The sequence below is a fragment of the Oncorhynchus keta genome, chromosome 4 (assembly GCF_023373465.1).
Source record: "Oncorhynchus keta strain PuntledgeMale-10-30-2019 chromosome 4, Oket_V2, whole genome shotgun sequence".
Taxonomy (NCBI): Eukaryota; Metazoa; Chordata; class Actinopteri; order Salmoniformes; family Salmonidae; genus Oncorhynchus; species Oncorhynchus keta.
Window position 1 is genome coordinate 12,569,016 of NC_068424.1, and position 23,452 is coordinate 12,592,467.

At 43.6% G+C, this 23,452-nt stretch overlaps 1 protein-coding gene across 1 annotated transcript in view; it reads right to left on the reverse strand.

Annotated features, from left to right (window-relative positions):
• LOC118374704 (E3 ubiquitin-protein ligase MARCHF6-like) overlaps positions 1-23,220 on the reverse strand; it is a 40,966-nt gene extending 17,746 nt beyond the window's left edge. Inside the window, exons 1-18 of the mRNA XM_052500590.1 lie at positions 22,869-23,220; positions 22,164-22,263; positions 20,521-20,594; positions 19,468-19,611; positions 19,033-19,105; positions 18,631-18,802; positions 18,277-18,451; positions 18,045-18,106; positions 17,903-17,935; positions 11,532-11,583; positions 11,199-11,257; positions 10,918-10,998; positions 10,743-10,811; positions 10,422-10,496; positions 10,152-10,286; positions 7,653-7,772; positions 1,727-1,827; positions 21-158 (exon numbers count right to left, since the gene is read on the reverse strand). Coding sequence (XP_052356550.1) covers positions 21-158; positions 1,727-1,827; positions 7,653-7,772; positions 10,152-10,286; positions 10,422-10,496; positions 10,743-10,811; positions 10,918-10,998; positions 11,199-11,257; positions 11,532-11,583; positions 17,903-17,935; positions 18,045-18,106; positions 18,277-18,451; positions 18,631-18,802; positions 19,033-19,105; positions 19,468-19,611; positions 20,521-20,594; positions 22,164-22,263; positions 22,869-22,893 — 1,688 coding nt within the window. The 5' untranslated portion in view covers positions 22,894-23,220. The remainder of the gene's footprint in view (positions 1-20; positions 159-1,726; positions 1,828-7,652; positions 7,773-10,151; positions 10,287-10,421; positions 10,497-10,742; positions 10,812-10,917; positions 10,999-11,198; positions 11,258-11,531; positions 11,584-17,902; positions 17,936-18,044; positions 18,107-18,276; positions 18,452-18,630; positions 18,803-19,032; positions 19,106-19,467; positions 19,612-20,520; positions 20,595-22,163; positions 22,264-22,868) is intronic.
• Between the last annotated feature and the right edge of the window lie 232 nt (positions 23,221-23,452).

The following is a 23,452-nucleotide window of genomic DNA, read 5'->3' on the forward strand; positions in this document are numbered from 1 at the left end:
TGTAGTGTGGATAGACCCACAGCAGGTATCCAGCGCTGACAGTCCAGGCCCTGACCAGACCTTTCAGCCACTGGCGTGTGTGACCTTGTTCCAGGAGAGCTGGCAGAACCACCTGCAGTAACAACAGCTCCAGAGACAGCTCACTGACTGGAGCATCACTGGAGGAGAGGATAGGGGGGGGAGAGAGAGGATAGGGGAGGGGGGAAGAGGATACGGGAGGGGGGAGAGAGAGGATAGGGGTAGGGGAGGGGGAGGATAGGGGAGGGGGAGAGGATAGGGAGGATAGGGGAGGGGGAGAGAGAGGATAGGGGAGGGGGAGAGAGAGGATAGGGGTAGGGGAGGGGGAGAGGATAGGGAGGATAGGGGAGGGGGAGAGAGAGGATACGGGAGGGGGAGAGAGAGGATAGGGGTAGGGGAGGGGGAGGATAGGGGAGGGGGAGAGGATAGGGAGGATAGGGGAGGGGGAGAGAGAGGATACGGGAGGGGGGGAGAGAGAGGATAGGGGTAGGGGAGGGGGAGGATAGGGGAGGGGGAAGAGGATAGGGAGGATAGGGGAGGGGGAGAGAGAGGATAGGGGAGGGGAGAGAGAGGATAGGGAGGGGGAGAGAGAGGATAGGGGAGGGGGAGAGAGAGGATAGGGGAGGGGGAGAGAGAGGATAGGGGAGGGGGGAGAGAGAGGATAGGGGAGGGGGAGAGAGAGGATAGGGGAGGGGGAGAGAGAGGATAGGGGAGAGAGGATAGGGGAGAGAGGATAGGGGAGGGGGGAGAGAGGATAGGGGAGGAGGGAGAGAGGTGGGTGAAGGTACATCACTTACCGGGCATACATCTATATCTAGGCATTTTGATGCTGGGCTGGAACAAAAACCGTTGTAAGACAGGAAGGAGTGTACCTGTAAAGCGTGACGTTGTAGGGGAGGAATGAGTGTACCTGTAAAGCGTGACGTTGTAGGGGAGGAATGAGTGTACCTGTAAAGTGTGACGTTGTAGGGGAGGAATGAGTGTACCTGTAAAGCGTGACATTGTAGGGGAGGAAGGAGTGTACCTGTAAAGCGTGACGTTGTAGGGGAGGAAGGAGTGTACCTGTAAAGCGTGACATTGTAGGGGAGGAAGGAGTGTACCTGTAAAGCATGACGTTGTAGGGGAGGAATGAGTGTACCTGTAAAGCGTGACGTTGTAGGGGATGAATGAGTGTACCTGTAAAGCGTGACGTTGTAGGGGAGGAATGAGTGTACCTGTAAAGCATGACGTTGTAGGAGAGGAATGAGTGTACCTGTAAAGCGTGACGTTGTAGGGGAGGAATGAGTGTACCTGTAAAGCGTGACGTTGTAGGGGATGAATGAGTGTACCTGTAAAGCGTGACGTTGTAGGGGAGGAATGAGTGTACCTGTAAAGCATGACGTTGTAGGAGAGGAATGAGTGTACCTGTAAAGCGTGACGTTGTAGGGGAGGAATGAGTGTACCTGTAAAGCGTGACGTTGTAGGGGAGGAATGAGTGTACCTGTAAAGCGTGACGTTGTAGGGGAGGAAGGAGTGTACCTGTAAAGCGTGACGTTGTAGGGGAGGAATGAGTGTACCTGTAAAGCATGACGTTGTAGGGGAGGAATGAGTGTACCTGTAAAGCATGACGTTGTAGGGGAGGAATGAGTGTACCTGTAAAGCGTGACGTTGTAGGGGAGGAATGAGTGTACCTGTAAAGCATGACGTTGTAGGGGAGGAATGAGTGTACCTGTAAAGCATGACGTTGTAGGGCAGGAAGGCAGGGAGGAGGAGTTTGATCATCCTGATGGGCAGCCACAACATCAGGAGAACGATAGAGCCAAACACCACCTAGGAGAGGACATACACCATACACCCTTTAATGATCAGCACACAATCAAAGCAGAACCATAGCTGTATGTGACTACTTTTTTACCAACAAATCTGTCTGTAGTTGGACGGAGCACAGACAGGGTGAACTTGCGGAGGCAGCATTTTTATTTACTGGACAATTAGGAAATATACAGGAGCCATATGCATTGTTTGCGTAGCCTGATTAGGGCATCCACCCACGGTTCTCAGAATGACAGAAATCACATTTAGTTTATGGTAATTCATCTTCACAGAACATGCCAGTCGGATGCAACGACGTGCGGCATTCTTACCGAGTTCCGATGAGCCAATAGAAGATGTTAGAATATATAGGTGGTGTATCCATAAGGCTCGGGGAAGCTTTCCTTAAAGTAGATTTTGTTAAAATTGCCAAAATTATATAGCCTAATTAGCTTATTCCTGTCTATACAGATTTTTGTATTTATTTTTCAATTCAAAATAGCCTACTACACCAAACAGCATGTTTTGGCCACAGAATATCATTAACTTGTATAATATGTAGATTGTTTTAAAATCGCATAGCCCAGTCGGAAGGGCCTGCAATTTAGGCAGAGCATGTGGTAAATACCAAAAAGATGTGTGATGAGTTTTGACAGTCAGTGAAAAGCAGAGACCCAGCCAGGCATATCGTAATATTTAAAAATTACAACTGCGGAAAATCAGTTTAGAAAACAATTGGCTATTGCTGTAAAGAGAAGACTCCAATCTGTCTTTTAGTTATCAAAATGATCAACTTAATTGAGCGAGAAGTAGCCTATCCTATTGGCACCAGTGGAGAACATGGGCCATAACCCCAGTGATTGTGCATATTAACTGTCTTCATCATTGGGTCACTGCCACTTGTGTGTGTTTTTGGACACTCATTTCCTCCTCCAGGTTAGATGGGACGTTATGTTGAATTTGTATCTCCCCTTCTCGTAGGCCTCCAGGTTAGATGGGACGTTATGTTGAATTTGTATCTCCCCTTCTCGTTGGCCTCCAGGTTAGATGGGACGTTATGTTGAATTTGTTTCTCCCCTTCTCGTAGGCCTCCAGGTTAGATGGGACGTTATGTTGAATTTGTATCTCCCCTTCTCGTAGGCCTCCAGGTTAGATGGGACGTTATGTTGAATTTGTATCTCCCCTTCTCGTAGGCCTCCAGGTTAGATGGGACGTTATGTTGAATTTGTTTCTCCCCTTGTCGTTGGCCTCCAGGTTAGATGGGACGTTATGTTGAATTTGTTTCTCCCCTTCTCGTTGGCCTCCAGGTTAGATGGGACGTTATGTTGAATTTGTTTCTCCCCTTGTCGTTGGCCTCCAGGTTAGATGGGACGTTATGTTGAATTTGTTTCTCCCCTTCTCGTTGGCCTCCAGGTTAGATGGGACGTTATGTTGAATTTGTTTCTCCCCTTCTCGTAGGCCTCCAGGTTAGATGGGACGTTATGTTGAATTTGTTTCTCCCCTTCTCGTAGGCCTCCAGGTTAGATGGGACGTTATGTTGAATTTGTATCTCCCCTTCTCGTAGGCCTAATATATAGATCAGACAACGTTGTCTTTATGTGTGAGCAGAGTAGGCTTCTCTATCATTTGTCGTATTAAAAAATATTTTGCTAATGTCTCCAGTCATATAAAGTGTAGCAGAATTGCATAAAATGTGTTTATTAAAATAGGCCAAGATTTTCCTGTACAAAAGCAGATATGTAGCCTAGACCCCCTAAGTCACTACACCCTGCATTCAGTATTTTTGCACACGGTGATTTAGTTATATTATTAGCCTAAATTATGACTATCCAATCTACTCTTCACATTATGAATAGTAGAATATCTTACACAAGTCTGCAAATGGAGGATGCATGAATTGCATTTTTATGGTGAAAATTAGCTTCCCCAAACTTGAAACCCACTTGCTGCATATGTTAGAACAACTTTTCCTCATCCAACAGGCAACGAACAGCAAAATTACTAGCCTACGTCAATCTAATATCCGCCATAGTAGAACAGTTGACCTATTTTATTGGTCAGCTTATCGTTCTGTGCGAGAAAGCCTGGTTCCTCTCTAGGTTTCTTCCTAGGTTTTGGCCTTTCTAGGGAGTTTTTCCTAGCCACCGTGCTTCTACACCTGCATCGCTTGCTGTTTGGAGTTTTAGGCTGGGTTTCTGTACAGCACTTTGAGATATCAGCTGATGTACGAAGGGCTATAAAAATAAATATTTTTTGAAAGGAATAACCTGTCCAAAACAGACTCTCTGGGACAGTTGTGGGACAATAGATCCATAATTCATCCAACCAGTAGTCCTAGGCCACACCCCAAAACATAAAAAAGCTCATGCAACAGATCAGAATGTTTAGCATAACACTTTGATAAGCTATTATTTCTTCACATTATACGCGTGGCAATGCACACAAGGCAGTAAGCTATGCACGAATGTTCGCCCCATAATGCAATTAGAGGAAAACACATTTTGAGCAGTTTCATGTGGCGGCAGGTAGCCTAGTGGTTAGAAATGTAGAAAGAAGAGATCTAAAGATTCAACAACTAGCATTGGTTGCTAATATGACTATTGATGTAACAACTAGCATTGGTTGCTAATATGACTATTGATGTAACTACTCGCATTGGTTGCTAATATGACTATTGATGCAACAACTAGCATTGGTTGCTAATATGACTATTGATGCAACAACTAGCATTGGTTGCTAATATGACTATTGATGCAACAACTAGCATTGGTTGCTAATATGACTATTGATGTAACAACTAGCATTGGTTGCTAATATGACTATTGATGTAACAACTAGCATTGGTTGCTAATATGACTATTGATGTAACAACTAGCATTGGTTGCTAATATGACTATTGATGTTACAACTAGCATTGGTTGCTAATATGACTATTGCTGTAACAACTAGCATTGGTTGCTAATATGACTATTGATGTAACAACTAGCATTGGTTGCTAATATGACTATTGATGTTACAACTAGCATTGGTTGCTAATATGACTATTGATGTAACAACGAGCATTGGTTGCTAATATGACTATTGATGTAACAACTAGCATTGGTTGCTAATTTGACTAGGATTGTGCCTTTGGCTACTGGACAATGAAAATCAATAGAACATGAGAGAAACAGACTACTGGTTTCAATGGCCTGCATGTTTGGTGTGATTTTGGCTAAGCTACTTTAAGCAAGGTAAGATATGCCTCATAATATGTCGTAAAACGTTCAGGTTTCAAACAACTAAGTACATTTTCAAAATGCGTACTGCCTCCAGCTCATTGTAAAGTGCTGTGACGCGCTGAAGCCTGTTAAGTTGCCTTTGTACTTGAATGGCAAATGGGAAGTGCATTTTAAATTACCCGTTCAGAAATACAAATATCAGCTCTAATCTTGGCCATTGGTTAAAAAAAGAAGAAGTTTTTTACATTTTTTTAAAATTTAATTGTAAAAATTAATTTTACTACACACGTGATTGCTTGGTATTTCAATCATGGAATATGCTTTTCGGCCAAAAGTCTGCAACTACCGGCCAACGGAAACCCTGCTGCCGGAGGTGTCTGTAGATGTACAGTGCATTTGGACCCCTTCACTTTTTCCACATTTTGTTACATTACAGCATTTTTCCAAAACACCCAATACCCAATATACATTTTTGCAAATGTATAAAAACTAAAAAACATTTTACATAAGTATTGTGAGCTCTGGTGCATCCTGTTTCCATTGATCATCCTTGAGATGTTTCTACAACTTGATTGGAGTCCACCTGTGGTAAATGTAATTGATTGAACATGATTTGGAAAGGCACACACCTGTCTATATAAATGTCCCACAGTTGACAATGCATGTCAGAGCAAAAACCAAGCTATGAGGTTGAAGGAATTGTTTGTAGAGCCCCGAGACAGGATTGTGTCGAGGCACAGATCTGGGGAAGGGTACCAAAATATTTCTGCAGCATTGAAGGTCCCCAAGAACACAGTGGCCTCCATCATTCATTTAATTGAAGAAGTTTTGAACCACCAAGACACTACCTAGAGCTGGCCGCCCAGCCAAACTGAGCAATTGGGGGAGAAGAGCCTTGCTCAGGGAGGTGACCAAGAATCCAATCGTCAAGTTGACAGAGCTCCAGAGTTCCTCTGTGAAGATGAGAGAATCTTCCAGAAGGACAACCATCTCTGCAGCACTCCACCAATTATGGAAGAGTGGCCAGGCGGAAGAAAGTCACTCCTCAGTAAAAGGCACATGACAGCCCACTTGGAGTTTGCCAAAAGGCACCTAAAGGACTCGCAGACCATGAGAAACAAGATTCTCTGTTCTGATGAAACCAAAATTAAACACTTTGGACTGAATGCCAAGCATCCCGTCCGGAGGAAATCTGGCACCGTCCCTACGATGAAGCATGGTGGTAGCAGCATCATGCTGTGGGGATGTTTTTCAGAGGCAGGGACTGGGAGACTAGTCAGGATCAAGGGAAAGTACAGAGAGGTCCTTGATGAAAACCTGCTCCAGAGAGCTCAGGACCCCAGACTGGGGCGAAGGTTTACCTTCCAACAGGACAACAAACCTAAGCACACAGCCAACACAACACAGGAGTGGATTCAGGACAAGACTTTGAATGTCCTTGAGTTGTCTAGCCAGAGCCTGGACTTGAACCCGATTGAACATCTCTGGAGAGACCTGAAAATAACTGTGCAGTGACTCTCCCCATCCAACCTGACAGATCTTGAGAGGATCTGCAGAGAAGAATGGGAGAAACTCCCCAAATACAGGTGTGCAAAGCTTGTAGCGTCATACCCAAGAAGACTCGAGGATGCGATGGCTGCCAAAGGTGCTTCAACAAAGTACTGAGTAAAGGGTCTGAATACTAATGGAAATGTGATATTGTAGTTGAAAAAAATAATACTAACTATGTTCTCTACCTGTTTTTGCTTCGTCATTATGGGGTATTGTGATTGTTACGGTTTTCTTCTGTCGAAGGAGAGTCGGACCAAAATGCAGCGTGGTTAATTCGATACTTGTTTAATAATGAAGAAAAACTAACAATACAAAAACAACAAACGGAATGTGAAAACCTATACAGCCTATCTGGTGACAACTAACACAGAGACAGAAACAATCACTCACGAAACACTCAAAGAATATGGCTGCCTAAATATGGTTCCCAATCAGAGACAACGATAATCACCTGCCTCTGATTGAGAACCGCCTCAGGCAACCATAGACTTTCCTAGACAACCCTACTCAGCCACAATCCCAATACCTACAAAAAACCCAATACAAAAACACACCACAAAATAAACCCATGTCACACCCTGGCCTGACCAAATAAATAAAGAAAACACAAAATACTAAGACCAGGGCGTGACAGTGATGTCATTATGGGGTATTGTGATGTCATTATGGGGTATTGTGATGTCATTATGGGGTATTGTCTGTAGATTAATTTTGATTTATTTAATCCATTTCAGAATAAGGCTGTAATGTAACAAAATGTGGAAAAAGTCAAGGGGTCTGAATACTTTCCGAATGCACTATATGTACCACAGACAGGATGAACCTGCGGAGGTGTCTGTAGATGTACGTACCACAGACAGGATGAACCTGCGGAGGTGTCTGTAGATGTACGTACCACAGACAGGATGAACCTGCGGAGGTGTCTGTAGATGTACGTACCACAGACAGGATGAACCTGCGGAGGTGTCTGTAGATGTACGTACCACAGACAGGATGAACCTGTGGAGGTGTCTGTAGATGTACGTACCACAGACAGGATGAACCTGCGGAGGTGTCTGTAGATGTACGTACCACAGACAGGATGAACCTGCGGAGGTGTCTGTAGATAGGTAGATGGATCATTTCCTGGACTGGGTTGAAGTCTGGATCGTTCAGGTTTCTCAGAAACCACAGGACCCCAGGCCTCAGCACCTGAGCCAACACAGCACCACACTATAGTCAGGAATGAATCAACAGTACACTACAACAAACCAGACAATGGCTACGTTTCCATCCAATTGGTAACAGATTTAAGTGAATATTCTAGAATCCGCATAAAGAAAGTATGCACATTTTCCGGGTAATAAGCAGTGCGTGATGACGTAGTGCACTGCACATAAGTTACTTTATGGCAAACATTTTCATGTACCGAATAAAAGCCTAAAGTTGAATGTATTTTCCATCGCATTTCAAATAAAACTGTTGCGTTAAATAGCGAAGGTTTGTGGCACGTGCCCTCTAGCCAACCGCTCACGGATACTGTGCAGGTAGGCTAGTGAAGCATCAATCATCACGTCACCAGAATAAGACACTCAGTATTTTTTGAAAAGGAGAATCAACGCTCATCGCTGTGCACTTTCACCACCCTGTTTAGTTCATCATAACATTTGACCTGTAAACAAATAAACTGCATGCTTTCCCGAGTCGTAGTGGGAGGACCACAAAACATACACTTACATGCCCAATAATATGTGGACATTCCAAAATTCTGGGCATTAATATGGAGTTGGTCCCCCCCCCATTTCCTGCTGCCTACACTCTTCTGGGAAGCATTCCCACTTGATATTGGAACATTGCTGCAGCGACTTGCTTCCATTCAGCCACAAGATGCATTAGTGAGGATGGGCACTGATGTTGGACGATTAGGCCTGGCTCGCCATCAGTGTTCCAATTCATCCCAAAGTGGTTCGATGGGGTTGAGGTCAGTGCTCTGTGCAGGCCAGTCAAGTTCCTCCACACTGATCTCGACAAACCATTTCTGTATGGACCTTGCTTTGTGCACGGGGGTATTGTCATGTTGAAACAGGAAAGGGCCTTCCCCAAACTGTTGCCATAAAGTTGGAAGCACATAATCGTCTATAATGTAATTATATGCTGTAGCGTTAAGATTTCCCATCACTGGAACTAAGGGGCCCGAACCATGAAAAACAGCCCCAGACCATTAACTTTGCAGTTGGCACTATGCATTCGGGAAGGTAGCGTTCTCCTGACATCTGACAAACACAGATTCATCGGTCGTACTGCCAGATGGTGAAACGTGATTAAATCAGTCCAGAGAACGCGTTTCCTTTGGGCCAATACACATTTGAATACTCTCGCTAATACACACAGCAATGATGTGTGTCATAACCACACAAACATACGTAAAATAAAGACTATTCAACTTACTTTCACAGCCCTAGTGGCGGTGAGAGAATGTGTTTCCACTGCTCCAGAGTCCAATGGCGGAAAGCTTTACACCACTCCAGCCGACGCTTGGCATTGCGCATGGGGATCATAGGCTTGTGTGAGGCTGCTCGGCCATGGAAACCCATTTCATGAAGCTCCCGACAAACTGTTCTTGTGCTGACGTTGCTTCCAGAGGCAGTTTGGAACATGGTAGCTTCAGCACTCGACGGTCCCGTTCTGTGAGCTTGTGTGGCCTACCACTTCACGGCTGAGCCACTGTTGCTCCAAGATGTTTCCACATCACAATAACAGAACTTACAGTTGACCGGGGCAGCTTACTAGCACTTACAACGGTGCCACGTTGAAAGTCACTGAGCATCTTAAGTAAGGCCATTCTGCTGCCAATATTTTGTCTATGGAGATTGCATGGCGGTGCGCTCGATTTATACACCTGTCAGCAACGGATGAGGCTGAAATAGCTGAATCCACTCATTTGAAGGGGTGTCCACATACTTTTTGAATGCAGTAAGAAGCCAAGGTAAGTTGCTTGCTATCATTAAACTTATCTTATAAAAAACAATCAATCATAATCACTAGTTAACTACACGTGGTTAATGATGTTCCCTATATAGTGCCCTACGTTTGACCAGGGCCCATAGGTCTCTGGTTAAAAGTAGTGCACTATAAAGCGAATAGTGTGCCATTTGGGATGTAGAGTTAATGTAGTGACCTATATGAGGTGTAATTTGGGACATGCTCTATAACCAGGTTTCCATACAGCCAATTCATGCGGGCGAATGAACAGATGCATAAGAAAAGGTGGGACCGAGCTGATGGAAACAGGAAATGTCGGCACAATGGAAACAGGAAATGTCGGCACAATGGAAACAGGAAATGTCGGCACAATGGAAACAGGAAATGTCGGCACAATGGAAACAGGAAATGTCGGCACAATGGAAACAGGAAATGTCGGGACAATTTCATAAATGTCGACAGACAAATTTGTTTGTTCAATATGGTGGTATCTTTTCGTGTCCGTCAAATTGATGACGTGAGAAATGGCGTTAACTGCTTTATTCGCAAATATTGATAAAATAACCATCATATGGAAATAGACATGGAGTCACGATCCCTGTCCCTTACCTCTCTCAGTAGGAGGATGAAGGATGCGAAGTAGAAGACGTAGACCATTCCCACCAGCCAGTGCAGGAACATGGTGGTGCCTGGAGCAGATTTAAAACTCAGCTCTCTGTCCTTCAGAGACGCATCAAACATCTCCTGCAGGACGGACGGAAGAAGAGGTGGAAACGGTTAAAGAAAGAGACGGGTGGGGTGGGCGGGAATGGGGGGCAAGGTTGGAAGAGAAAAGGGGGAGAGAGAGAAAGAGGGATAGATATAAATGTCTGTACGTACTAAAGAGCAGATGTCGAGCCACCAGCCACAGATGAGGGGGAAGACTCCTATCTCCACGACAACAAGCAGTGAGACCTGGAACACACACCAGGTTAAACACCATGGACAGACACATGACCTCAGGGACTGTGAAGCCCCAGGGGAAACTCAGGCAATTCCCAAAATCATGCATCGATGTCAATAGGAGATTTACAAAAATATATATTTTTATTTTTAAGTTGACCTTCTGTCATTCATATAGATTTCATTTTATAGTCAAGTCGTTCTTCGTTTCGGGTTTACAGTAATATGAAAAGCCTAGATTTAAAACCGAAATGTTACCTTGACAACGATGTAGCAGACCCCTAGTAGACGGCGGGACCGCTGGAACCTGACCAGAGCAGCGAACCCCTGAGAGACACAAGTTAAGGACAAACACACAAAAACAGTGGAAAGGTCTCCATGGAAGCACTGCATGGTCACCGGAAGGGATCCCGGTCAGTAGGCGGAAGGATACATGACAGAGGATGAGCGTCATGGCCAACAGGATGTACCCTACGATGGTTGTGATCAGGCCCTCGAATTGGGAGGCTTGGACCTAGAGGACAAGACAAGAGCATTCAACCATATTTGCCATGTTGGTGGGGCCAACTTTGTTGAATGCAGAAAGTAAAACAGACCAGGCTTGACTATATCGATTAAATAATGCAATCATCTTTGTAAATACAATATATTTGTACTGTATAACATTATGTTTTGCACAGAGTTAGGAGTGGTGTATTAGAGAATGTTTCTTACATATTCCTCAAAGCCAAGGCCCATGACAGAGAAGTGACCAATGTGGTATGGACAGAACGCTGGAAGAGAACAGGGATGCATCAAACCCCACAGCCTTCTACTGGGCCCAACCACCATACCTTCTACTGGGCCCAACCACCATACCTTCTACTGGGCCCAACCATCATACCTTCTACTGGGCCCAACCATCATACCTTCTACTGGGCCCAACCATCATACCTTCTACTGGGCCCAACCACCATACCTTCTACTGGGCCCAACCACCATACCTGGCTAGTTCATTGTAAGAAGGGTGCTACTTTAGGGGGAGTTAGTGTTAATTTGTGTACTCACCGAAGACCAGGATGAAGAGAGTGTTCAGAGACACAACCCAGAACACATGCTCCTGGAAGACGAGACACAAAGCAAAACGTCACCTCACTACATACTAGTGCTACTGCTTACAGACCAGACAACCCTTCAATGCAAATACTACTCTCCTACTCGGCGGGCAAATACCACTCCATTCTGTGTTAATACCACTCCATTCTGTGTTAATACTACTCCATTCTGTGTGTTAATACTACTCCATTCTGTGTGTTAATACTACTCCATTCTGTGTGTTAATACCACTCCATTCTGTGTGTTAATACCACTCCATACTGTGTGTTAATACCACTCCATTCTGTGTTAATACCACTCCATTCTGTGTGTTAATACCACTCCATTCTGTGTGTTAATACCACTCCATTCTGTGTGTTAATACCACTCCATACTGTGTGCTAATACCACTCCATACTGTGTGCTAATACCACTCCATACTGTGTGTTAATACCACTCCATACTGTGTGTTAATACCACTCCATACTGTGTGCTAATACCACTCCATACTGTGTGTTAATACCACTCCATTCTGTGTGTTAATACCACTCCATACTGTGTGCTAATACCACTCCATACTGTGTGTTAATACCACTCCATACTGTGTGTTAATACCACTCCATTCTGTGTGTTAATACCACTCCATACTGTGTGTTAATACCACTCCATTCTGTGTGTTAATAACACTCCATTCTGTGTGTTAATAACACTCCATACTGTGTGTTAATACCACTCCATACTGTGTGTTAATACCACTCCATACTGTGTGTTAATACCACTCCATACTGTGTGTTAATACCACTCCATACTGTGTGTTAATACCACTCCATACTGTGTGTTAATACCACTCCATACTGTGTGTTAATACCACTCCATTCTGTGTGTTAATACCACTCCATTCTGTGTGTTAATACCACTACATTCTGTGTGTTAATACCACTCCATACTGTGTGTTAATACCACTCCATTCTATGTGTTAATACCACTCCATTCTGTGTGTTAATACCACTCCATTCTGTGTGTTAATACCACTCCATACTGTGTGTTAATACCACTCCATACTGTGTGTTAATACCACTCCATACTGTGTGTTAATACCACTCCATACTGTGTGTTAATACCACTCCATACTGTGTGTTAATACCACTCCATTCTGTGTGTTAATACCACTCCATTCTGTGTGTTAATACCACTCCATTCTGTGTGTTAATACCACTCCATACTGTGTGTTAATACCACTCCATTCTGTGTGTTAATACCACTCCATTCTGTGTGTTAATACCACTCCATACTGTGTGTTAATACCACTCCATACTGTGTGTTAATACCACTCCATACTGTGTGTTAATACCACTCCATTCTGTGTGTTAATACCACTCCATACTGTGTGTTAATACCACTCCATACTGTGTGTTAATACCACTCCATACTGTGTGTTAATACTACTCCATTCTGTGTGTTAATACCACTCCATTCTGTGTGTTAATACCACTCCATTCTGTGTGTTAATACCACTCCATACTGTGTGTTAATACCACTCCATTCTGTGTGTTAATACCACTCCATACTGTGTGTTAATACCACTCCATACTGTGTGTTAATACCACTCCATACTGTGTGTTAATACTACTCCATTCTGTGTGTTAATACCACTCCATACTGTGTGTTAATACTACTCCATTCTGTGTGTTAATACCACTCCATTCTGTGTGTTAATACCACTCCATTCTGTGTGTTAATACCACTCCATTCTGTGTGTTAATACCACTCCATACTGTGTGTTAATACCACTCCATACTGTGTGTTAATACTACTCCATTCTGTGTGTTAATACCACTCCATTCTGTGCGTTAATACCACTCCATACTGTGTGTTAATACCACTCCACACTGTGTTAATACCACTCCACACTGTGTGTTAATACCACTCCACACTGTGTGTTAATACCACTCCACACTGTGTGTTAATACCACTCCACACTGTGTGTTAATACCACTCCACACTGTGTGTTAATACCACTCCACACTGTGTGTTAATACCACTCCACACTGTGTGTTAATACCACTCCACACTGTGTGTTAATACCACTCCACACTGTGTGTTAATACCACTCCACACTGTGTGTTAATACCACTCCATACTGTGTGTTAATACCACTCCATACTGTGTGTTAATACCACTCCATACTGTGTGTTAATACCACTCCATACTGTGTGTTAATACCACTCCATTCTGTGTGTTAATACTACTCCATACTGTGTGTTAATACCACTCCATTCTGTGTGTTAATACCACTCCATTCTCTGTGTTAATACCACTCCATACTGTGTGTTAATACCACTCCATTCTGTGTGTTAATACCACTCCATTCTGTGTGTTAATACTACTCCATTCTGTGTGCCAATACCACTCCATTCTGTGTGTTAATACCACTCCATTCTGTGTTAATACTACCACTCCATTCTGTGTTAATACTACTCCATACTGTGTGTTAATACCACTCCATACTGTGTGTTAATACCACTCCATACTGTGTGTTAATACCACTCCATACTGTGTGTTAATACCACTCCATACTGTGTGTTAATACCACTCCATTCTGTGTGTTAATACCACTCCATTCTGTGTGTTAATACCACTCCATACTGTGTGTTAATACCACTCCATACTGTGTGTTAATACCACTCCATACTGTGTGTTAATACCACTCCATTCTGTGTGTTAATACCACTCCATTCTCTGTGTTAATACCACTCCATACTGTGTGTTAATACCACTCCATTCTGTGTGTTAATACCACTCCATTCTGTGTGTTAATACTACTCCATTCTGTGTGCCAATACCACTCCATTCTGTGTGTTAATACCACTCCATTCTGTGTGTTAATACCACTCCATTCTGTGTTAATACCACTCCATACTGTGTGTTAATACCACTCCATACTGTGTGTTAATACCACTCCATACTGTGTGTTAATACCACTCCATTCTGTGTGTTAATACCACTCCATTCTGTGTGTTAATACCACTCCATTCTGTGTGTTAATACCACTCCATACTGTGTGTTAATACCACTCCATTCTGTGTGTTAATACCACTCCATACTGTGTGCTAATACCACTCCATACTGTGTGCTAATACCACTCCATACTGTGTGTTAATACCACTCCATACTGTGTGTTAATACCACTCCACACTGTGTGTTAATACCACTCCACACTGTGTGTTAATACCACTCCACACTGTGTGTTAATACCACTCCACACTGTGTGTTAATACCACTCCACACTGTGTGTTAATACCACTCCACACTGTGTGTTAATACCACTCCACACTGTGTGTTAATACCACTCCACACTGTGTGTTAATACCACTCCACACTGTGTGTTAATACCACTCCATACTGTGTGTTAATACCACTCCATACTGTGTGTTAATACCACTCCATACTGTGTGTTAATACCACTCCATACTGTGTGTTAATACCACTCCATACTGTGTGTTAATACCACTCCATTCTGTGTGTTAATACTACTCCATACTGTGTGTTAATACCACTCCATTCTGTGTGTTAATACCACTCCATTCTCTGTGTTAATACCACTCCATACTGTGTGTTAATACCACTCCATTCTGTGTGTTAATACCACTCCATTCTGTGTGTTAATACTACTCCATTCTGTGTGCCAATACCACTCCATTCTGTGTGTTAATACCACTCCATTCTGTGTGTTAATACCACTCCATTCTGTGTTAATACTACTCCATACTGTGTGTTAATACCACTCCATACTGTGTGTTAATACCACTCCATACTGTGTGTTAATACCACTCCATACTGTGTGTTAATACCACTCCATACTGTGTGTTAATACCACTCCATTCTGTGTGTTAATACCACTCCATTCTGTGTGTTAATACCACTCCATTCTGTGTGTTAATACCACTCCATACTGTGTGTTAATACCACTCCATACTGTGTGTTAATACCACTCCATACTGTGTGTTAATACCACTCCATTCTGTGTGTTAATACCACTCCATTCTCTGTGTTAATACCACTCCATACTGTGTGTTAATACCACTCCATTCTGTGTGTTAATACCACTCCATTCTGTGTGTTAATACTACTCCATTCTGTGTGCCAATACCACTCCATTCTGTGTGTTAATACCACTCCATTCTGTGTGTTAATACCACTCCATTCTGTGTTAATACTACTCCATACTGTGTGTTAATACCACTCCATACTGTGTGTTAATACCACTCCATACTGTGTGTTAATACCACTCCATACTGTGTGTTAATACCACTCCATACTGTGTGTTAATACCACTCCATACTGTGTGTTAATACCACTCCATACTGTGTGTTAATACCACTCCATACTGTGTGTTAATACCACTCCATACTGTGTGTTAATACCACTCCATTCTGTGTGTTAATACCACTCCATACTGTGTGCTAATACCACTCCATACTGTGTGCTAATACCACTCCATACTGTGTGTTAATACCACTCCATACTGTGTGTTAATACCACTCCATACTGTGTGCTAATACCACTCCATACTGTGTGTTAATACCACTCCATACTGTGTGTTAATACCACTCCATTCTGTGTGTTAATACCACTCCATACTGTGTGCTAATACCACTCCATACTGTGTGTTAATACCACTCCATACTGTGTGTTAATACCACTCCATACTGTGTGTTAATACCACTCCATTCTGTGTGTTAATACCACTCCATACTGTGTGCTAATACCACTCCATACTGTGTGCTAATACCACTCCATACTGTGTGTTAATACCACTCCATACTGTGTGCTAATACCACTCCATACTGTGTGCTAATACCACTCCATACTGTATGTTAATACCACTCCATACTGTGTGTTAATACCACTCCATTCTGTGTGTTAATACCACTCCATACTGTGTGCTAATACCACTCCATACTGTGTGCTAATACCACTCCATACTGTGTGCTAATACCACTCCATACTGTGTGCTAATACCACTCCATACTGTGTGTTAATACCACTCCATTCTGTGTGTTAATACCACTCCATTCTGTGTGTTAATACCACTCCATACTGTGTTAATACCACTCCATTCTGTGTGTTAATACCACTCCATACTGTGTGTTAATACCACTCCATTCTGTGTTAATACCACTCCATACTGTGTGTTAATACTACTCCATTCTGTGTGTTAATACCACTCCATACTGTGTGTTAATACCACTCCATTCTGTGTTAATACCACTCCATACTGTGTGTTAATACCACTCCATACTGTGTGTTAATACCACTCCATACTGTGTGTTAATACCACTCCATTCTGTGTGTTAATACCACTCCATTCTGTGTTAATACCACTCCATACTGTGTGTTAATACTACTCCATTCTGTGTGTTAATACCACTCCATACTGTGTGTTAATACCACTCCATTCTGTGTTAATACCACTCCATACTGTGTGTTAATACTACTCCATTCTGTGTGTTAATACCACTCCATTCTGTGTTAATACCACTCCATACTGTGTGTTAATACTACTCCATTCTGTGTGTTAATACCACTCCATTCTGTGTTAATACCACTCCATACTGTGTGTTAATACCACTCCATACTGTGTGTTAATACCACTCCATTCTGTGTTTTAATACCACTCCATACTGTGTGTTAATACTACTCCATTCTGTGTGTTAATACCACTCCATACTGCGTGTTAATACCACTCCATTCTGTGTTAATACCACTCCATACTGTGTGTTAATACTACTCCATTCTGTGTGTTAATACCACTCCATACTGTGTGTTAATACCACTCCATACTGTGTGTTAATACCACTCCATTCTGTGTGTTAATACCACTCCATACTGTGTGTTAATACCACTCCATACTGTGTGTTAATACCACTCCATACTGTGTGTTAATACCACTCCATACTGTGTGTTAATACCACTCCATACTGTGTGTTAATACCACTCCATACTGTGTGTTAATACCACTCCATACTGTGTGTTAATACCACTCCATTCTGTGTTAATACCACTCCATTCTGTGTGTTAATACCACTCCATTCTGTGTGTTAATACCACTCCATTCTGTGTGTTAATACCACTCCATTCTGTGTTAATACCACTCCATTCTGTGTTAATACTACTCCATTCTGTGTGTTAATACCACTCCATTCTGTGTGTTAATACCACTCCATTCTGTGTGTTAATACCACTCCATTCTGTGTGTTAATACTACTCCATTCTGTGTGTTAATACCACTCCATTCTGTGTGCTAATACCACTCCATTCTAGGTGTGTAAATAGATACGTACTAAGAACACCAAGGAGCCATCGAGTCCAAGCATCTGAGAGGTAAAGAGAGAGACATTAAGAGGTGATGATATAATCATGGACAGTGCGGTGTCATGTGTTTGATTCAGGACAGATGTGTTGGAGAAACTAAACCAGTCTTACCCTCTCCCATGTGAGCTCCTCTGCTGCTCTGTCCCATTCTAGAGCATTCCAGTTCATATCATCTACAGACAGAGAAAGAGGGAGAGAGAGAGGGAAATAAGAGAGATGTAGAGACAGAAAAATAGTAATAGAGGAGAAATAAGAGGGAGAGACAGATCTCATACTATATAACTTTTAGTATTGCTGTTGCCATATGTTAGTCATCTGATGAGTGCTGGCCCTCGTCTCCTACCTTGAGCCCCGTTGTTGGCATCCACATCTTCGGCAGCAGCCCCCTCCTCTTCCTCGTTGTCTAGTTCTGGCTCCTCCCCCTGTTCTGGCGGGCCATCCGGGGGCTCTGGCTCTGCCTCGTGAGCTGGGGGGTTGGCAGGGGCAGGGGGTTCATCAGCTGCTCCTTGACCGGCAGCCTGCAGGGGAGCAATGTGGATAGAGGGGCTGTAAATGTGTATGTATGTATGTATGTATGTATGTATGTATGTATGTATGTATGTATGTATGTATGTATGTATGTATGTATGTAGTGAGTGAGTGAGTGAGTGAGTGAGTGAGTGAGTGAGTGAGTGAGTGTGTGATGAATGTGTGTTACCTCGTTGGGCTGTTGTCCGGCTGCGTTGGGCTGGGGCTGCTGGTGGTGCTCCAGCCACAGGGGGGGACCACCATGGACTATCTGCTCCCTGAGCCACACCAGACTGATGAATGCACACAGTGTACATGTCACCACGAAACAGCCCTGCAGACAGTCTGCCAGCAGGTTATCTCTACAAGGAGACCGGATGTGAAAATGTCAAAGATCTACAAAAAAGCACTCGCACATCTTGTTGCATATGTGTCGGAAACTGGGAATAAAGCAATAACATCTGTAAGCTCTGACCAAAGCCAGGCGGCCGACACATAAGCTTGAATAAACAATGAAGTGATCTGATACAGGAAGGAGGTGAGGAGGTAGAGTCTGATTGGTGAAGGAGGAGGATATGACGCCATGACTCACGTGGAGAGCATGTCCAAAGGCAGCGTCAGGAGCGAGGTCACAGAGCCAGTAAACAGACACTTGTAGATTCGACCTGAAGAGAGAGAGAGGAGATATGGGCATCATCTCACCAAGGGAGAACATGCTGAAGAAAGACGTAGGCCTTCATTAAGGAAGATCTTGGTTAGGACTGAGGATAAATGTGTTTAGGCAGGGGCAGTAACTGTATACTTAATGCTGGTATTGTCATCCACCCTATCCTAAGAGTGTAGGCAGTGGACACACAAACCAAAACACCAGTAGGATTAACAAAACTGGGAAAATCCCAAAATCCCACTTCTGATCCTATTAAACCATGGACACAGAGCTAGCGTACAGGTCCTTATGTGAGTGATACTGTACTTAAGAGTAAAGTGTTGACTCAGTGTGTGTGTGTGTGTATATCAGTCTACTCACATGCAGTGAGGGGGACCACCCCCAGCCATGCGAAGGCCACCAGTGTGTAGTGAAACCAGTATCGTATGGCTGTGCCCACACTGGTCAGCAGGCCAGCACAGATGTCCTGGATGGGCAGCCGGGGGGGCATGTCTGGGGAGTAGACTGGAGCAGAGCAGATAGAGGGATGAGACAATCATTTATAAATAACAGAGCAGAAATAGGAGGTTGAGACGTTTTGAAGAACCCCTTTGGGTTCCAGGTAGAACCCTTTAGGGTTCCAAGTATAACCCTTTAGGGTTCCAGGTAGAACCATTTTGGGTTCCAGGTAGAACCCTTTTGGGTTCCAAGTATAACCCTTTTGGGTTCCAGGTATAACCCCTTTGGGTTCCAGGTATAACCCTTTAGGGTTCCAGGTATAACCCTTTTGGGTTCAAAGAACCCTTTTGGGTTCAAAGAACCCCTTTGGGTTCCAGGTATAACCCTTTAGGGTTCCAGGTATAACCCTTTAGGGTTCAAAGAACCCTTTTGGGTTCCAGGTAGAACACTTTAGGGTTCCAGGTAGAACACTTTAGGGTTCAAAGAACCCTTTTGGGTTCCAGGTAGAACCCTTTAGGGTACAAAGAACCCTTTTGGGTTCCAGGTAGAACACTTTAGGGTACAAAGAACCCTTTTGGGTTCCAGGTAGAACACTTTTGGGTTCCAGGTAGAACCCTTTTGGGTTTAAAGAACCCCTTTGGGTTCCAGGTATAACCCTTTAGAGTTCCAGGTAGAACACTTTAGGGTTCAAAGAACCCTTTTGGGTTCCAGGTAGAACCCTTTAGGGTACAAAGAACCCTTTTGGGTTCCAGGTAGAACACTTTAGGGTACAAAGAACCCTTTTGGGTTCCAGGTAGAACACTTTTGGGTTCCAGGTAGAACCCTTTTGGGTTTAAAGAACCCTTTTGGGTTCCAGGTAGAACCCTTTTTTTCTAAGAGTGTATTCAATGACAGAGCATCCCAGTCTGAAGTCAACCTCTTGCAACAGCGCACATTTCTGAGACTGACAGGTCAATGCCACGGACGGGTACTTACTTGGTGTGAAAGCAAATCTGTGCTTGCATAATTCACAGTACTCCTTCCTGCTGTGCTTCAGCCACTGGACCAAACTGTAAACAACAACAAAGGTAAGAGAGGTGAATGTTAGGTGAGGAACTAACGATAGTGAGAACAACCCACACTGAACACCCTAAAAAGACTCGTTCATACCCCACAGCAGTCGACTCATTCAGAAGTTTAACACTTCGTAACGCTTTCTTTAATACGCAGTACAACGCTTGCTACTGCAGCCCTGAGCTGTCTAGCATTGGTGATTATGTGCTCCTAGTTTGCAATATATTAAGAACGAGATATTTCTGTCTCACACACACCTGGTGAATGAGAACTGGTCCACACAGAGGATCCTAAAACACTGATTTGAATCCTCATGATATTGTTATTACTGCCAGTTAGGACTATATGTTAATAACACCTAGACAACCCAAGTTACATATTGTTTTATTATTTAAATAGGCAAGTCAGCTAAGAACAAATTCTTATTTACAATGACGGCCAACCCCGGCCAAAACCAAACCTGGACGACACTAGGCCAATTGTGCGCCACCCTATGGGACTCCCAATCACGGCCTGGAATCGAACCAGGATCTGTAGTGACGCATCTAGCACTAAGATGCAGTGCCTTAAGACCGCTGGGCCACTCGGGAGCCCCAAGTTCCATGTAACTAACTACGCCGTGGTTACCTTCCTGTACATCTGGATGAATCGTGTGTGAACCAACAGGGCGATCTGGAGATCACTGACATTATGCCAGAGCAGACGGTACCAGAAATGGAATGATGACAATGCACTTCTGTACCCTGCTCAGCAGACCACAAATGTGTAACCATGCCTGTAGTAACTGTGTAACCACACCCGTAGTAACTGTGTAACCACACCCGAAGGCTTTTATTATGTTTCTGCAGTAGTACACCATGCCAGTAAACCACATTATAATAGTTCAATAGTGTCCAGACTGCTTCTCATCACTAGTGCTAGCACAGTAAATGACAGATCAGAAACTTTCACTGTCTTTCATCCTTTGCGTTATTGTTAATTGTTTTTCCTTTGTTAGATCCACATGGCAGAGAAAACAGCTGCGATTGCAGCAACATAAGTGGGATGATCACTTGGGACACACGTCAACATAATGGCCTCAGCACAGTCTTAGGCAATAGCGAGGCCCTATGCTGTGTCTATATCAACATTACCTCATAATAATATAATAATATATGCCATTTAGCAGACGCTTTTATCCAAAGCGACTTACAGTCATGTGTGCATACATTCTACATATGGGTGGTCCCGGGAATCGAACCCACTACCCTGGCGTTACAAGCGCCATGCTCTACCAACTGAGCTACAGAAGGACCATCCTACTGACTCAAATGTGATTCTCCTATGGCCATTATATCAGAGGAGTGAGTAGGTCTCTCTATGGCTAGTACTGGAAGCTGGTGTGGGGGCTAGGCTATAGGTTGATTATAAATACTAGTACAGTATATAATACAGTATAGGTAAAAATAAAAAAGTATATAGTTGACTCTTGATAGTAAGTGCACTTAAGTGTAAAACAATCTTGAGGTCGCAATTCAATGACAATGTTTGTAATTGTTCCTGGTGAGAGCGAGAGCGAGACTCACCATTCCTGGTGGATGAACTTGATGCTGCCAGTACAGACACAGGGGTGGTACAAGGGTTTGTCTGGGGTCCCCTCTGAACGACACACGCGACATATATCCCCTACACAGAGAAGATGTTTGTCCATAAATTCAGAGAGACAGACAAGACGACACACACACCCTACACATAGGAAGAACAGCCGTCTGTAGTAGCAATCGATTTGAAGCTACCTAATGGATTGTTCCAGTGCTTAATCAAACAATATTGTAGTTAGCTTTACACTGACAAGATAAATGGTAACACCAGCCATGAGAGCAGACATCAGCTAATAAATAGCTAGCTTGCTATGGAGTTAGCTACGTTTCATTGATTACCTCGCTACTGGAGCTAGCTACATCACGTTAGCTTAACCAACTAACATGCCAGTGTTAGCAGCCGCATCAATTATCTGTACTGGGGAAATGTGCTAGGTTATATAACTAACTAGCCCCGGTCTAGCTAGCTACTGGTAGCCCATTGATGATCGATTGCTTCTAGCCAGGCCCTAACTGGTGTCACTGTGGGTGTCAGTGGACGGATAATGTGCTGAAAACCGACGTTGGAAAGGTAACGTTAGTTTAGAGACCACCTTTGCCTTGGAGACCCAGTACAGAGTAACTAGCTAGTTTCACTAAGCTACCTTAGCTAGCCAACGTTAGTGGACTGTAAAAAAAATACACATTTACCTTCGTCTGCAATGTCCATCTTCATATAAGAGGCTCTGCCCCTCTTTTTTTGAGTTATACAGTAACGTTAGTTCGCTATCACACACCCATCCACAACGCGAACGGCACTGTTTTTAGCCGATCTGGATCAGACTATCCTTGAAGTCCGATACATTGACTATCATAAAATGGTGTCCACTTTGAACACCAGAATCCCTCCTGTTTCGTGACACGCTCGGACCATGTATGTAGGACCGGTAGCGATTGTCAAACCGAGATCGCTAGCAGACCTCTTCCTTGCAAATTCAACACGGCAGAGGCGACGAATAAGAAATTTACCCGACACAAGTGATACCTTGCGACAGTGTGCGCCGTTTTCCGTCAGCGGTCATCCGGAATCTGCGTCACGTGGTACCATTTTGTGGTTTCTGGCCCGTGTAGATAGCGACATCCTGCGGTATTTAGCCGGTACTACATCACATCGATATATCTGTGACTGAATCCTATTTCTTTAAATTGATGCCTGCACCACCGCGTTACCCCGTTATGGTATTTACTGTTAATCTCGGAATGTAATTGCAAACTGCACACAGCTGACTTTACAA